The sequence below is a fragment of the Oryx dammah genome, unplaced genomic scaffold (assembly GCF_014754425.2).
Source record: "Oryx dammah isolate SB20612 unplaced genomic scaffold, SCBI_Odam_1.1 HiC_scaffold_29, whole genome shotgun sequence".
NCBI classification, from domain to species: Eukaryota; Metazoa; Chordata; class Mammalia; order Artiodactyla; family Bovidae; genus Oryx; species Oryx dammah.
The window spans coordinates 47,276,797-47,291,724 of NW_024070213.1; the positions used below are offsets into that span (position 1 = coordinate 47,276,797).

General features: G+C 43.5%; 1 protein-coding gene across 1 annotated transcript in view; it reads left to right on the top strand.

The window, feature by feature from the left end:
- The window catches only part of BPIFC (BPI fold containing family C), a 42,988-nt gene that overhangs the window by 19,833 nt on the left and 8,227 nt on the right, over positions 1-14,928 (top strand). The window contains exons 6-12 of the mRNA XM_040234794.1: positions 15-78; positions 2,164-2,224; positions 4,581-4,672; positions 5,700-5,876; positions 7,023-7,076; positions 8,253-8,423; positions 9,051-9,118. Coding sequence (XP_040090728.1) covers positions 15-78; positions 2,164-2,224; positions 4,581-4,672; positions 5,700-5,876; positions 7,023-7,076; positions 8,253-8,423; positions 9,051-9,118 — 687 coding nt within the window. The remainder of the gene's footprint in view (positions 1-14; positions 79-2,163; positions 2,225-4,580; positions 4,673-5,699; positions 5,877-7,022; positions 7,077-8,252; positions 8,424-9,050; positions 9,119-14,928) is intronic.

Here is a 14,928-nt window from a genome sequence, read left to right on the forward strand (position 1 = left end):
TTTTTTTTTCCTAGTGTCCTATATAACTCCTTTGCTGAGCCCATGGAGAAACCCATTTTAAAGAAATTAAATGAAATGGTAAGTCCTTAAAGATTATCCAGCCACAGTGACATGCTGCCAGCAGCAGTTCTACCATGCTTTGATGAGCTCTGAGTCAATAAACCTTGCCTGAGCACCAACTGTGTGCTAAGCACTCCCCAAGGCACTTTCACAAACATTCCCCTTTGCAGCTTAATAGTTTCTCAAGTGCCTGCTATGTGCCAAATACTATGCTTGGTGCTAAAGGTATAGAAATAAATAAAACAGCACTCCTTCCCTCAAATCCTCACCTCAGGGTGGGCAAACAATCAAAAAGATTTGGTTTATTGTATGCCTACTGCATGCCCAGCACTAGGCTAGAGTCTATTGGGGATATGAAAAAGGAATAAGCTCATCTATTTAGGAAAACCCCGTTCAGACTTGTGAAACTAACTAAATAAGTATTTGAATCTTGTACATACCTATGTTGTCCTTAGATTGAAGTGAAGGGGTTCAGAGAAATGGAAAAATTAAATAAATAGATCCTGTTGATATTTTTGGAGGGTGCAGAACTTGAACTTGGCCTTGAATTACAGGTAGGATTTGAATAGGTAAGGAATGGGAGAAAAAAATGAATATTTCCAGCCAAGTGAAATAGTATAAGTTAAGGTGACTTCCTGATTCCAGAAGTCAGCATTTGAAGAAGGAAAAGCTGGAATTGGTAGTGAGCCCTCTTTCCAATCCTGTCAGTATCTTCCCTGAACACTTCACATGTTTCTGGAGAGACAAGGAGAGGAGTGAGGAGGACAGGGAAAAGAAAGGAGATTCATCTCTGGGAAAGAGGGGCAAGGATGATGTCTGGCTGTCTCCATCCTCCTTGTGTTGAATTCAATGCTCAGAAGGCAGGAGGTGCATAATGAACGTTGATGAGGAAATCAACACACAGGAACATTAAGCAGCTTGTCCAACAAGGTTGCCCAGCTGGCCCAAGGATGCTGAAGCTTTCCTATCTTTCTCCATCCTGACCTGAAATTTGCTGAGTGCCAGCGAATGTGCATATTAAAGAGAGGCTGGGAAAGAGTGCTGTCACCTTAAGAGACCCCACCCTTGCTCATCCATCGTTCAAAACAAGTCATGGTCCTTTGGCCTCCAACAAGAAGCCGATAGTTAAGCTTGCCTGGAGTTTATATATGACATAGATGCTTTGCTTCTAGGGTTCCCTCTGTGTCACTGGAAAAGGACAGGAGTGCTCCGACCACAGTGGTCTAGCCATGTCAGACCAGATTTCAAATCCTACTGATCTACTTGCTCACCTTCTCTAAGCTTCAGTTTTCCCATCTGTAAATAAAGGACAGTAGTGCCTGCCTCTCAGGACTGTAGTGAAGACAAAATGGGGTTAACAATCGCTAACATTCATTGAATGCTTATGACATAGCAGATGTTATTATCGTCCACAGGTTGCAGATGGGGGGACTGAGGCAAAGGAGTACAAGGAACTTGCCAAGGCATCCAACGCCGGGCAGTCAGGCTCCTGAGCCTCTGCTCGTAACCCCCACACTGAGTGTTCAGCACATGCCTAGCACATGGCACCCACCTTGGTACTTTTCCTCCTTCCTACAGATGTGCTTGGGAGTGATTCAAGATTGCTTTTCTGATTCCAAAAGGGGTTCTGATCTAAGTAGATGTCTGATCAAATGAGCTCTCAAAGCAGCCCAGCAAGGAAGTCAAGTCCCCTGCTCTAACTCTTCTGGGGCAGGGCCTGGCATCCTGACAGTGGAGGTGAGAGGCAGGGTCATCCCTGCCGTCAGGAAAGGCTCAGCAGGTTCCCCAGGTGTCATAGCACATGGACTGGGCACACGTCCTGTCATGCGGCAGGAAGGAAAGCCAAGAGCTCGTTCTTTGCTGGGGCAAGCTGGGTGTAGTCCCAGTTGCTCTGAAGATGAGCCAGCATTCAGTGGTACACCACCCACTCATTAGGAACTTGAGGCTTGTGGACATCAACTCATTTAAGGGAAACCTTTAAGGGAAAGTCCAAAGGGAGAAGGTCTTCTCACTGAAAGGCCTTTGTGGGCACTGTCTAGGCCCTGAAACAGAGATGTCCGGTACAATGTGATAACCTGCATTTTTTTTCCCTTTTATGGCCAGCTCTGTCCCATTATCACAGGTGAGGTGGAGGCGCTGAATGCCAATCTCAGCACGCTGGAGGGTGAGTCCTAGAGCCGTCTCTTCTGGGTGCTTCTTCTCCCACCCTGCACTCAGGTGCTCTCCAGGTGGGCTTTGCTCCAGCTCTCCAGTCTGCTTTCCCTTCTGCAAACTAGTGCCACTGCAGGGAGGGGCATGCGGGGACTGACCTGAGTGTGTAGGGCCTGCTCTTTTCTGCTGGTTAGCTAGCTTCACCGCAGGAGGAGGTGGCTTCGGGAGACAAGATGTAAGGCAGAGGATTAAACTCTCATGAGCTTGAATCCCAGCTCTGGTACTAAATCCATCCTCTTCAGAATGATGGATGCTCATCCTGGCCAGTTACCCCTGGTTCTAATCCCTTTGGCAGTTCCTATAGCTGCCTTCAGGATCAAGTCCAAATCCCTTTTCATGGACTACAAGCCCTGCCTGTCATGGTCCGGCTCCTTCTCACCTCTCTGGACTTCATCCTTCTCCTCTAGGTGCTCCAGCCATCAAACTGCTTCTCCTCCCTCACACCCTTGCCTCCCACCCTGCTGTCCTCTCTGCCTAGAAAAGCCTTCTCTCCGCTTCATCCATTTAGTCACTTAAGAGATATTTACTGAGTACCTGTGCTAAGCACAGCTCCTTCTGCTTCCTGTCCCTCAGCCATTCCTTATCCTGTTCCCTCCTCTTTATCTTTTAAGGCTCAGCTCAGGCATAGTTCCGGTTCCTCAATGCTCGCGTGATACTTTGGGTGTTTCTATCTCTTTGCACTCCATCCACTCATCTCCCAGTGATGTGCTGAGCCCCTGGAATAGGCTGGGTGCTATTCTTGGTGCTGGAGATGCAGCAATAAGCCTAGGAGACAGAAATACCTGCCCTCGTGGGGCCAGTGAGAGGAGACAGCCAGCCAGCAAGATAATTAGTATCATCTACAGTATCATTGCAATAAATGGTAAGAGGAAAACTAAAGCAGGAAAGGAACTGGCTGGTGGCAGGATGAGGGTGGGGGTGGGAGTTGTTTAAAATAGCCTGGCTGGGAAAGGCACCCCTGAACAAGTGGCATTGGAGTAAGGACCTGAATGAAGTAGGGAGCAGCTGCTCCTAAATCTGGATGAAAGACTTACCAGTCAGAGGAAAACTCAAGCTCAAAGGCCCCTGTGGGAGCATGCTGAGTGCCTTGGAAGAACTGTGAGGAGACCATACTGGAAACAGAAGGAACGAGGGGGAAGTATCAGCAGACAAGGTCAAAGAGGGGAAAGCAGATGGTTAGAGCTTCAGAGCTCTATAGCTCATCACGAAGGCTGGCTCTTAGTCTGAGATGAGAAGTTGTTGGAGAGTCCTGGTCACACCTTGCATGTCCTGGCTTATATTTTAAGATCACGCTGGCTTCTATTAATTATAGGACAGGGTCAAAGGTGGAAGCAGGGAGACCACTTAAGAGATTACTGCAGTGACCCATATGGGCAAGGAAGGGAGGGGCCTGGATGGAGTGAGGAAGATGGTGAGAGGTGCTCAGGTTCCAGATGTACCTGGAGGGTAGTGACAGTGGTACTTGCTGACACATTGAATGTGGATCATGAAAAGAATCAGGGATGGATGACCCCAGGGTTTATGTTGAGCATCTGGAAAACTGGAAGAAATGGATTTATTGATACCAAGGTGAGGAAGACTATAAGACTCAGTTTGTAGTCGGACCATCCAGAGCTCAGCTATAGATCTGCTCTTATTACATTGTGTTAATTTCCTGTTCCACCTTGAGTTCCTTGAGGGGAGGAACTTTGACTCTTCTCTGTGTCCCTAACTCATAATAGTTTAATAAATAAGGGATGAAAGGAGATGGTGTCTGGACAGATGGATTGATGAATGGATGCAGATAGAAGAATAAAAAATAATAGATTGGCGAGGTAGGGAAAGAGTAAGAAGATGTAGAAAAGATGAGAAAAGAACCAGGGGAAGAGTCCCATGTCCTAGCTTGCTGTGGGCAAATTTCTTCACTTCTGGGAGCATGTATAAAAGGATATGGATGAAAATCTGGTGTACCAATGGACACGAATTTGAGCAAACTCCAGGAGATGGTAAAGGACAGGGATGCCTGGGGTGCTGCAATCCATGGGTTCACAAAAAGTCAAGACACAACTTAGTGACAGAACAACAGCCAGAATTTTATCGATGTTTCTCTCAGGGCAACGTGACAAATGGAAGTTTTTACTTTCTTCTTTTGAGTTATCTACTTTTCCTGAGTTTTGAAAAGTGAGCAAGTGTTACTTAAGAAATAGGATAATAGTTAATTTTTGTTTTAAATAACAGAGGGTTCAGAATTATATTGTTCTGGATAAACATTAATCATGGTTATACTATACCTGTATGAATGTAAATTTTCTTTTTTCTTTGTTTTTTAGTTTTAAGAAAGATTGACAACTATACTCTGCTGGATTATTCCCTAGTCAGTTCCCCAGAAATTACTGAGAATTACTTTGACCTGAATTTGAAGGTAATTTTGTCATCATCAGAGTTCTGATTTTGGCCATTAACAGCCAATATTCGAGGAACAAACATTACGTGCAGAAGGAAATATACGTTCTCTTCCAATAATTTAATTTTCTTTCAAGGAATTCTCTCATGTTTAGGTTCCTTTAAAAGACTCTTGAACACTTTCTTGATTGGTAAATGATTGTTTGGATTATGTAACATGTCTGCCTTCTTCAAGAAAAGTATCATGTTGTCTGTACTTCTGGGAGTAAGGTTTGAGGCTAAGAGGCAGCAAGTAAGATAGTCTGCATTTATTAGAACTCAACAGATTGGTATGTTGTAAATATTGGTACTTCTATTTATTCCTAACTCTCAGCTTAGTGAATTTAACTGAGGTCTGCTGATCCTGGTCAGGGCCAATAGCACATAATAATGGTGTTTGCTGATTCTAGAAAATGTAACTGTGGTTACATTTAGTTTGCTCCAAAGTTAATATCATTGTTTTTTTTTAAATGCATACAGACTTATGTTTCAAGGACTCAGTCATTCAAATCAGTTAAATGTTACACAAGACACCATTTTGTAATAACAACCTATATCTAAAGAGGTCAGCATTTAAAAATGTCACAAAAACTCCCACGTGGCGTCCTGGGTCCTTTTGTGTCTGTGATGCCCCAGATGCTCAGAAGTCATGGGTTTTGTAGATCAGAGGTTTGACATCTTTAATTCTCTACGTGGCACTTCGGGAACTATCCAGAGCTGTCCCCTCCAGATATAGGCACTTGCCTTCCTTCCTCTGAGAAGGGGACCAAAAAGGACACTCTCACCAGATTACATCCTAGGGTGGACAAGACATGCTCAGATATGCTCAAGAAGTCATCAAAGCATTGAAACATAGTCCATAGTCAAGGAGTCAGAGGACTCATGGTTTTCTCATCCCTACTGAGTTTCTGCAATTTTCTATATTCTGGCTTGAGTGGGTCCCCCTCCTTTTAATCCTGCACAGCTGAGTCTTCCCCTAATACACTGGTCTTTCTATTTCCCCACAGGGCGTTTTCTACCCGTTGAAAAGTCTTCAATATCCCCCCTTCCCATCAGTTCCTTTTGTGCTCCCAGAACGCAGTGACTCTATGTTCTACATCGGAATCTCCAAGTATTTCTTTAAGTCTGCGTCCTATGCTTATTTTACAGCTGGGGCTTTCAGCTTCACTCTCACCACAAAAGAGGTGAGGAATGTTAATGGATGATAACAATCTACACCAACATTTAATCTTATTTTAAGTATCCCATTACGGGGGTTGTTATGTTCTTATTCCTGGGCCTTTGTAGACACTATCACTTCTCGCAGGACGATGAATAAAGGCATTGCAGAATGAATGTTGATATTAGTTGGAGAGTTGCTGGCTTTCCAGTTCTGCCAGTTTCAGCTTTTTATGTTCTTCTAGATTGATCTTAAATAATACTAAGAACCCCCTTCACTAATTATTACCTGTGATGAATACCTGTGAAATTTTGGCAGTTTCAATGTACCTCACATCTCTATGCCAGATTTTCATCATTTGGAAAATGGGAATAATAATAAATCCTTACACATAGGGTTGTTTGGGCATTAAAGAGCTTTAAATATATGTAAAGTATTCAGGCCAATACCTAACAAAGAGTACATGCTCCATACGTGTTTATTATTGTTTGTGTTATGCCAACATAAAGATTTCTCCTATTGGTAATTACAGTTGACATCTACAATGATCAGTGAATAGCACAGATATTCACTGATCCTCTTTGTCATGCCCTCCCTTTTATAATGAGAACACTCTCTCCAGCCAGTCAACTAACAACTTTCACTGAGCATCCCTTATGACTCTTTCCATTCTCTAGGTTCAAAGTATACATGTAGTTATAAATCTTATGTTCAAAATGCTGGTGGCAGCACCAGCTCCCAGACACCGCTGAGAATGAGATGTTTCTAGTTTCAGACTTGAAAACCATTCATCTGTGAAGATAAATTGCTTATGCATTGTTTATCTCAGTAATGTCTGAAAATGAGGACAATAAAACAAGACTTCTTGTTAACCACTGTAAAACATTTACATCTGGGTCATACCTATATGATGTACACTGTGTTCCCAAGGTTAAAAGGTACTTTGCAAAGCGATGTAACTTCCTGTGTGACCTAAGGGCAAGTCACTTTACTTCTGTGGGCCTCTAAGTTCCTGTGGTTGGGCTATGAAATGATAGATCACCTTCAAACACTAGCCATTTCTGGTGCAACAGCTTCATGATTCATAAAAATTATAGAGAATGCTGCATTTTCCCTGAAAATACAACCCAGGTATAAACCTTCCAGTGACATGATGTTCTTCATTTTCCAGATTTCCAACCATTTGCTTCACAACTCTCAAGCCCTTGGCAACATGCTCACCCGGGTGAGTGCTCAGGGTTTGGCTCCTTAATGGTGTATTGCTTTCATTGCAGTTACTTCTGGAAGACTTTGTATTCCTTTTTGGTTCAAGCTTGCATCCATATGTCCCTTCTTAAGAGTTTTGTCCTTTAAAAAGTACTTATTTATTTATAGTGCCACATGCGGGATCTTTAGCTATGGCATGTGAGATCTATATCATTCCCTGACCTGGGACTGAACCCGGGCCCCCTACATTGGGCGCATGGAGTCTTAGCCACTGGACCACCAGGGAAGTCCCAAGAGTTTTGTCTTTTAATCAAATATCTACAAATACTAACTGAATAATGCAAGTTTCTAGTGAAGACATTGTAAGTTCACAGAATAAATCCTCTGTTCCTTCTATAAGTTTCACCGCACTTAAAATAATTAGTTTAAGTGGGAAAGGAAGGAACAGGGCTTACATTTGTGACCTTAGTAATAGCAGTGTTAGCCGCTCAGTTGTATCCAACTCTTTGCGACGCCATGGGCTATAGCTTGCTAGGCTCCTCTGTTCATGGAATTCTCCAGGCAAGAATACTGGAGTGGGCTGCCATTCCCTTCTCCAGGGGATCTTCCCGACCCAGGGATTGAATCTGGGTCTCTCGCATTCCAGGCAGATTCTCTACCATCCGAGCAACCAGGAGCCCATTTGAAACCTTAGCAAAGCAACTACTAAGATCATGGTGGCGTGGCACCTGAGTATTGGGCACAGTGTATTGAAGGGCTCAGGTTTGCCCTGGAGGACCCAGAGGTGCTTGTGTAGCATCCTGGGTTTAGAGCAAGGATCTTAAGTCAGATAGACCTAGACTTGAACCCTGGTTCTACAACTTATCTGCCTGAAACCTTGAGAAAATTACTTAATCTCTCTAAGGCTCACTCTCTTTAGTTGTGAAATGGGAATCCTGATAGAACCTGCCTCACAAAGATTTTGTGGAGATTGAATGAAATAATACTGAAAGTCCTGACATGTGCCTGACACACAGTATGTGTTCAGTAAATGGCAGCTGTTCTTACTGCTATGTTGTTATTGGTATTATTATTAAAGAGCTTTTTTCTAACTGTGATGATGTAAGATTAATCACCACAGGCCACCCCAGATCTGTGTTATCTCCTCTTCATCTGATGACTCCCGATCTCTGTCTCTTTCCCTGAATGTGGGCAGATTGCAGAACTCTACATCTTGTCCCAGCCCTTCATGGTACAGGTCACGGCAACAGAGCCTCCTGTGATCAGTTTACTACCAGGTAACTTCACCCTGGACATCCCCACCTCCATCATGATACTCACCCAGCCCAAGAACTCGACTGCGGAAACCATCGTTTCCATGGACTTTGTAAGTCTGCGGAGACAGGAGGGCAGCCTATGGATACCAATCCTGTCCGTGCAGTAGACCACTGACCTGCAAGCTCTGCGAAGTGGTTGGAGGGATGGGATGAGCTCCATCAGTTAGGGGAGGGGGCAGGGTTGAGATTGAGGTAGAGGAAGGTATGGAGGCCAGTTCTCATTCAATAGCTCCCAACCCTTCCCCACATGCTGTGTGCCCTTTCCTCTGCTTCAGTTACATTAATAACCAAATTTATTTTTTTTTTAAAATAAGTCCATCAGGGTGGAGTTCAACTTTATTTGAGTAGATAAAGGCCAAATGCAATCTGAGAGAAAATGACTGAACAATGAAACTAAGTGAGATGCTACACATGCAAACATATATACACACACACACACATACACATGCGTGGAAAGAGAGATTAGAAGAAAATGAAAATAGTTTAAAGGAGATCTTCAAACAGAAAGTCTTTATAGTTAGTCTTCCTACCTGCAAGGCAGTATTTTCAAGAGCTGTTTCTCTTTAATATTTTTTGAGATGAAAGTGAAGTTTATGTTTCTGCTATGGCTAGTGATATTTGTGGCCAAAATGGACAAAGTCACTCATCTTACTAATGGATGCCTTTATTCTCTGCAGGTTGCTAGTACCAATGTTGCCCTGGCTATTTTGGGACAAAGACTGATCTGCTCTTTATCTCTGAACAGGTAAGCTCAGTTGATATGACTGTTGGATGGTAGTAACAAGTGAATCAACAGGCCAAGAGACAAGTGAACATTCACAACACAGGTGAAGTTATCATTCAATAGACATGAATCATTAAGCATTTCTCCTGTAACAGTCCAGATAATTTCAAAGTATGGACCTAACTGAAAATTGTATTATAAATTTTTTTTCTTCCCAGTAAACAATATTCAGATAAATCTGGCAACAAAATTAGCATAAGTTTAATTCTACAATGTAAATTCTCATTCTAATGGTATAGCAATAAAAAATGAATTTCCTTCTCAAAAAATTTAAAATAGATGCTATTGGAGAAAGAGAATGAAACTTTGAGGTCAAGGAATGAAGTTTCAAACCCCTGCTCCCTGGTTCCAGAACCATGATCAAGTCTTTTAGCCTCTTTGAACCTCAGCTGCCTTATCTGTAAAATAATGAAGTCATAAAGATTCACCTCTGAGTTACCTTCAGTCTCTAACATTCAGCTCTCATTACTAGAGTGTAGAGTTTAACTAGACCATGCCCCCATGGCCTGGCTGGCTCTCAAATGCAAGCCATGCAGTGTGAACGAGCTGGAGCACGTCATGTGCACAGATCACTGAGCACTAATTGCCACTGGGAAGGATCATCTTCAAAGCCCATTCTCTTTAGCCCTTCTAAAGCCCGTGGAAGTCATGAACCAGACAACCTAGGAGTGAGGATATACAGAATGATCAGATGGCACAGATTAAATCCATGAAAGGAGGAAGAGGAAGCAATCAAATAGACAAATCAGAATCTGAAAAGACTGGGAAACCAACAGAGGAGAAAAGTCAATCACCGTAAGTCAACTTGATGGCTAAGAAGACTATTGTAGGAACATGGAAAACATGTTCAGGAAAATAACACAAAATGAAATAAGCAGAATATAGATTTGCATAAACACAACAATCAACCATGTAAAACAGCTTTCCATCTGGACGAGAAAGTGAATTACAAATGAAGGATTGTGTTAGGATATGAGATTATGAGTCGGCTGTTTTCTTAAAAATTTTTTTATAACTATGTTGCTTTTCCAATAAAAGGAATGATAAAAGCAAAAAGTAGTGTGGTTTCCCAGAGAAAAAAGATTTCATGAAGGCTTTCTCCTCAACTTTACCCAGGTTTTCAAAGAAGGACTGATTTCTCCATTAAATTCAATAGGCATGGTGCCCAGAGCCTATGAAACTTCAGGGACTCATGAAAATGTTTTAATATATTTTAAAATAAGAAATTTAAAATGAATTCAATCCAGACTGTACTATACCATGACTTTATAATACCTCAGTCTTCAAAGATCAGTTTTAATAATTTTTTTTGTTTTGTTTTTGTTTTTTATGGAGGAAGAACTCCCAAAGGCTTCAAGCCTTCAGATGTCATGATGTAGCCCTGTTTCTAGAAGATCAAGACTGATGAATTTCTTAACCTTGATGGGTGATCTTTGAGATGGCAGTTTTAATGGTTGAGAGGGTAGAAGCCAGAGAGCAGAGAGAGGGGAAAAGGATGGAAGGTGAGGAGCTGGCAAGTATCTGAGCTAGGCCATAAGAAAGGACAGAATTTGGAAGTTGGTTTGCCTGAGTCACAGTACTGTGAGTACAGGTGAGACCTCCTTCTGATGGTTGAGAAGAAAGGGGAGCTGGAAGTCTGGAGTGATGGGGGATCCCTGGGGCAAGGCTGCTAACTGAGGCAGCAAGCTCTGAGAAGGTAGAAATAATATTTACCATTGAGCCAGGGTCTGGTTTCCTGGCAGGATGAGAAGGAAGGATTTAATAAGAACAGGACTTCAGGCTGTGGCAAGCAGGTAACAAAGACCTTGAATTGCAGAGAGACCAAGGTGCTTTCCTGCTGACCCTCAACTCCAACATTCCTACCAGTAAGAAACTGCAGGTACAGTGGGCATTATGTTTATTTACAGAAAAGTGAAAGCGTTTGTCACTTAGCCATGTCCAACTCTTTGCCACCCCATGGACTGTAGCCCACCAGGCACCTCTGTCTGTGGAATTCTCCAGGCAAGAATACCGGAGTGTTCAGCCATTCCCTTCTCCAGGGGATCTTCCTGACCCAGGGATGGAACCCTGGTCTTCTGCATTGCATGCAGATTCTTTATCATCTGAGCCACCAGGAATAATTAGGAAAACTGATGGTAACCTGTTAAATTCACATCATCCAAAGAAATGTTTGAATTCATTCTCCAGCTTCCTGAGGCCCACAAGTCGGCTTTGACCTTGGAAACGCAAAGCTGAAAGTAGGACTCCTGCCTTCCCGAAGTCTCCTCAAACTCCCCTGTGACCTCCTTTAGATTCAGGTCACTGGGCAGGCTTCCCGTACCCTGAGGCCTTGGTGGGCTCTGAACAGCACTACCTGCATAATTTGTGAGGCTTGGTGCAAAATGAAAGTGCAGAGCCCCCTGTTCAAAAATCTTGAAGAACTGCAAGATGGAGACAGCAGGGCATTAAACTGAGCATGGAGTCCTTCTGAGCACTGCACAGGTCACATGCACTGAGTCTGAGGGTGGTTCCTGCCGTGGTACAACAGCAAGCCTCAGGCAACGAGCAGACTGGGGGCAAGGCAGGTGGGCCTGGCATCACTCGGGTCCAGCCAGACCCAGAAGCAAGGCTGCAAAGGAGCAGGGCTGTGCTGACAGAATGCTTTAATCTTTGGCAGCAAGAGTGGTAACCCTGCCTCCCACACGCCCTGGGCTCTGGGAGAGAGGCTTTTCAAGGGGAGCTGGTTTGCTAGGTGACATCATAGAGGGGCTCCCCAGGTGGCACTAGTAGTAAAGAATCTGCCTGCCCCAGTGCGGGAGATATGAGATGAGGGTTTGAGCCCTGGGTGGGGAAGATCCCCTGGAAGAGGGCATGGCAACCCACTCCAGTATTCTTGCCTGGAGAATCCCATGGACAAAGGAGTCTGGCAGGCTACATACAGTCCATAGGGTTGCAAAGAGTCAGACACAACTGAAGCCACTCAGCATTCAGGCGCACACACACAACATCATAGAGACACAGCAGGAGGAGATGTAAAGAGGACGGGGATCAGTGAAACACCCCTGAGAAGAACCAGGGGACACAGGGCCTCTGAATACTTCCCCCCAGAACACACAGCCTTTCCTGAGGGTGGCTCTCTGGAGCTGCTCAGGGCTGGCTCCCTAGATATAAGATGTAGAAATCAGAGGAGAATCCAAGGTGGAAAGTTTAGAGAGGAGGTGAAATCACAGGGTCAGAATAGCTGGTTCAGGTCCCAGCCCAGATATCATTAGCTGTGGGATCTCAGGCAAGTTTCCTAATGTCTCTGGGCTTACATTTTCTCCTCTATAAAATGATGTAGTAAAACCTACTTTAAGGACTTGTGAGGAATATGTGAGTTAATACATGTAAAGTGCATGTTAAGTGTCTTTAAAAAAAAAGATGGCAATTTAAAACTTGGATGCTGGTTTCAGTCAAGGGAAGGCAATATTCAATTATTCAAGAGTATTTCAAGAGTTTTATTCAGAAAATACCTCACTCCTCTGCCTCCTGCCCAGTGATGGCTACTAGAGAAATAGCCTTTTGTTCTATTATTTATAACTACTCTTCATTATTGAGCCTTTACTATCTGCTGGTCCTGTGTCAAGCACCACACATATACTATTTAAACCTCACAGCCTATATCTCCAGAACCCAGTACCATGTCTGTAGATTGAATGATTAATCCTAGAGGAAGCTTATTATCCCCATTTTATGGTTTATATGGGTCAATTAACTAAGTGTTGACCAACATAAATGGACAGCCAGATATTTCTCCAGCAAAGATGGTTTAATTTAGGACAAGCAGAGAATTGCATTTTGGGGTCTATAACCATGGAGAGACTTGTACAAGCCCCCTCATGGCAAAGGAAGGAGAACCCTTTTACAGAGGGGACAAGGAAGTCAAGAGGGCTGTAGTAAAGAGTCCATAACTTTTCTTCAACTGAGTCCTTGCTAGAAAAGAAGAGGAGGCTCCCTTCTTCCTACTGGGCTCTGCTGTTGTCCCAGGGTGTGAGAGCTCCCCCTTCCGGTTTCCTGACTGTATTTAATCAAGCTTTCTGTTTATTAATAGTTTTTTACGAGTCACAGAGCTATTGAGTGGCAGAGCTAGAACTTGAATCTGAGTGAGTCTTCAAAGCAATGCGTGTTTGTTTATTTGCTACATTATACTATATTAGATGTGGTTAATAGCTAAGACTTAGAAAATGACACTTTGACCTTCAACTTATAAAATAAATATCCTTGCCTGGAGGAGGAAACCAAGAGCATAGAGTCAGGTTAAACTGAAATAGGCAGCAAGTCCTTTCTCAATTTTAAGTACTGATAGAAAAAAAGAGAAGACACTGGCATTGCATGTCCTAAAATGGTAAAAGCGCACAGCCCTTTTCTCATTGCATTAAATGAAACTCGGCCAAGGAAAGCTAAAGAAAACGAAAGCTGGAGTATTAGTAACGAACTTGACTTCTTTGGTATGTCCCATTAGAAGCACAGGCTCTGGAGTCAAGCATGTCTCATTGTGAATTCTACCTCAGTCATTTGCTGACTTGTGACCTTGTACAAGTCCACTGACCCCTCTAAGAATCAGTTTCTTCCTCAGCATAACAGAGCCCCTGTTTAGAGTGTCGTATTGGTAGAGATGAGAATGTGTGAAAAGCACAGCTCCCAGCACATAATCAGTGCTCAAGAAACTTTGTTGTAACTAGTGGTAAGGCTTTATTCTTTCCCCATTCTGGGATCAAAGTTTGGCCAAATAAAATGGGAAAAATTGGTCCGAAGAGACATGACAGGTCAGGAGAGTCTCAAAAGCTGCAGAGTTGGCCTTCGGGGTTACAGCTCTTTCTACATTTGAGTCTTTTTTTTTTTTTCAAACACAGTTCTATTTGGAGGTAACTCCAATACAGATTGGTCATGTAATAGGTGTTTTTGAGACTAATTCAGAGACTAAATTAAACAACACTTTCCCTTTTTTGGCCTTCATACAGATCACTTAATTCTAACCCTTTTTCTTAATCACGTGTAAAGCTCAAGGCAATCCAGTGCACATGACTGCTCAACCATTTAGAGTTTGGAACATTTTTTTGACATTCCCATAATCAAGAATGTGGATGCTCCCAAACTGCACCCCACCCCACTACCATACACACAGGTGCATGTGCACGCACACACACACACACACACACACACACACAGTTGCCCTACTACCTCTCCCACGCAGCACCGTCAGAGAATGCAAATATAGCTGCCTACAAGCAGATAGTATCACACCCAACTCTACTTCTCACAGTTGGGCAGATAAACATTTCCCAGCGTGAGCCATCTGGTGAGAAACAGAAAGGAAAACAGGTCTGGGAAGAATGGATTCAGTTTCTGTTGGAACGGTGCTCAGACAGGCCAGCAGAGCTCAGGCTTGGCAACCGGGCTGATTTCCGTCTCCACCCTCCCACTGAGCTACAGTTGAGGCCAGGGGAAAGGAAGGCCACAGTGGGAGCCCCTCTTGGAGAAGCAACGCCCAATGACTTCTTCCCTTTCTCCCAGTCTCATTGGTGGGAGGGCAGATTTCTAGACTGCAGAAGGCAATGGTGTTAAAATACTGGGAAACTTTTCCTCAGAGAGAGAATCCTTTACTTCTGGAGGAGGCTCAACATGTGCCTCCCCTCAAAAGTGTTCATCATTGGATTAAATCCACAGCCTAGGGTTTTCAAGATCTTCAGCATCTGGTCCTACCTTTCAAACCAGCCTGTCTTCCCTCCCTAAAGTGAACATACTGCTCCAGC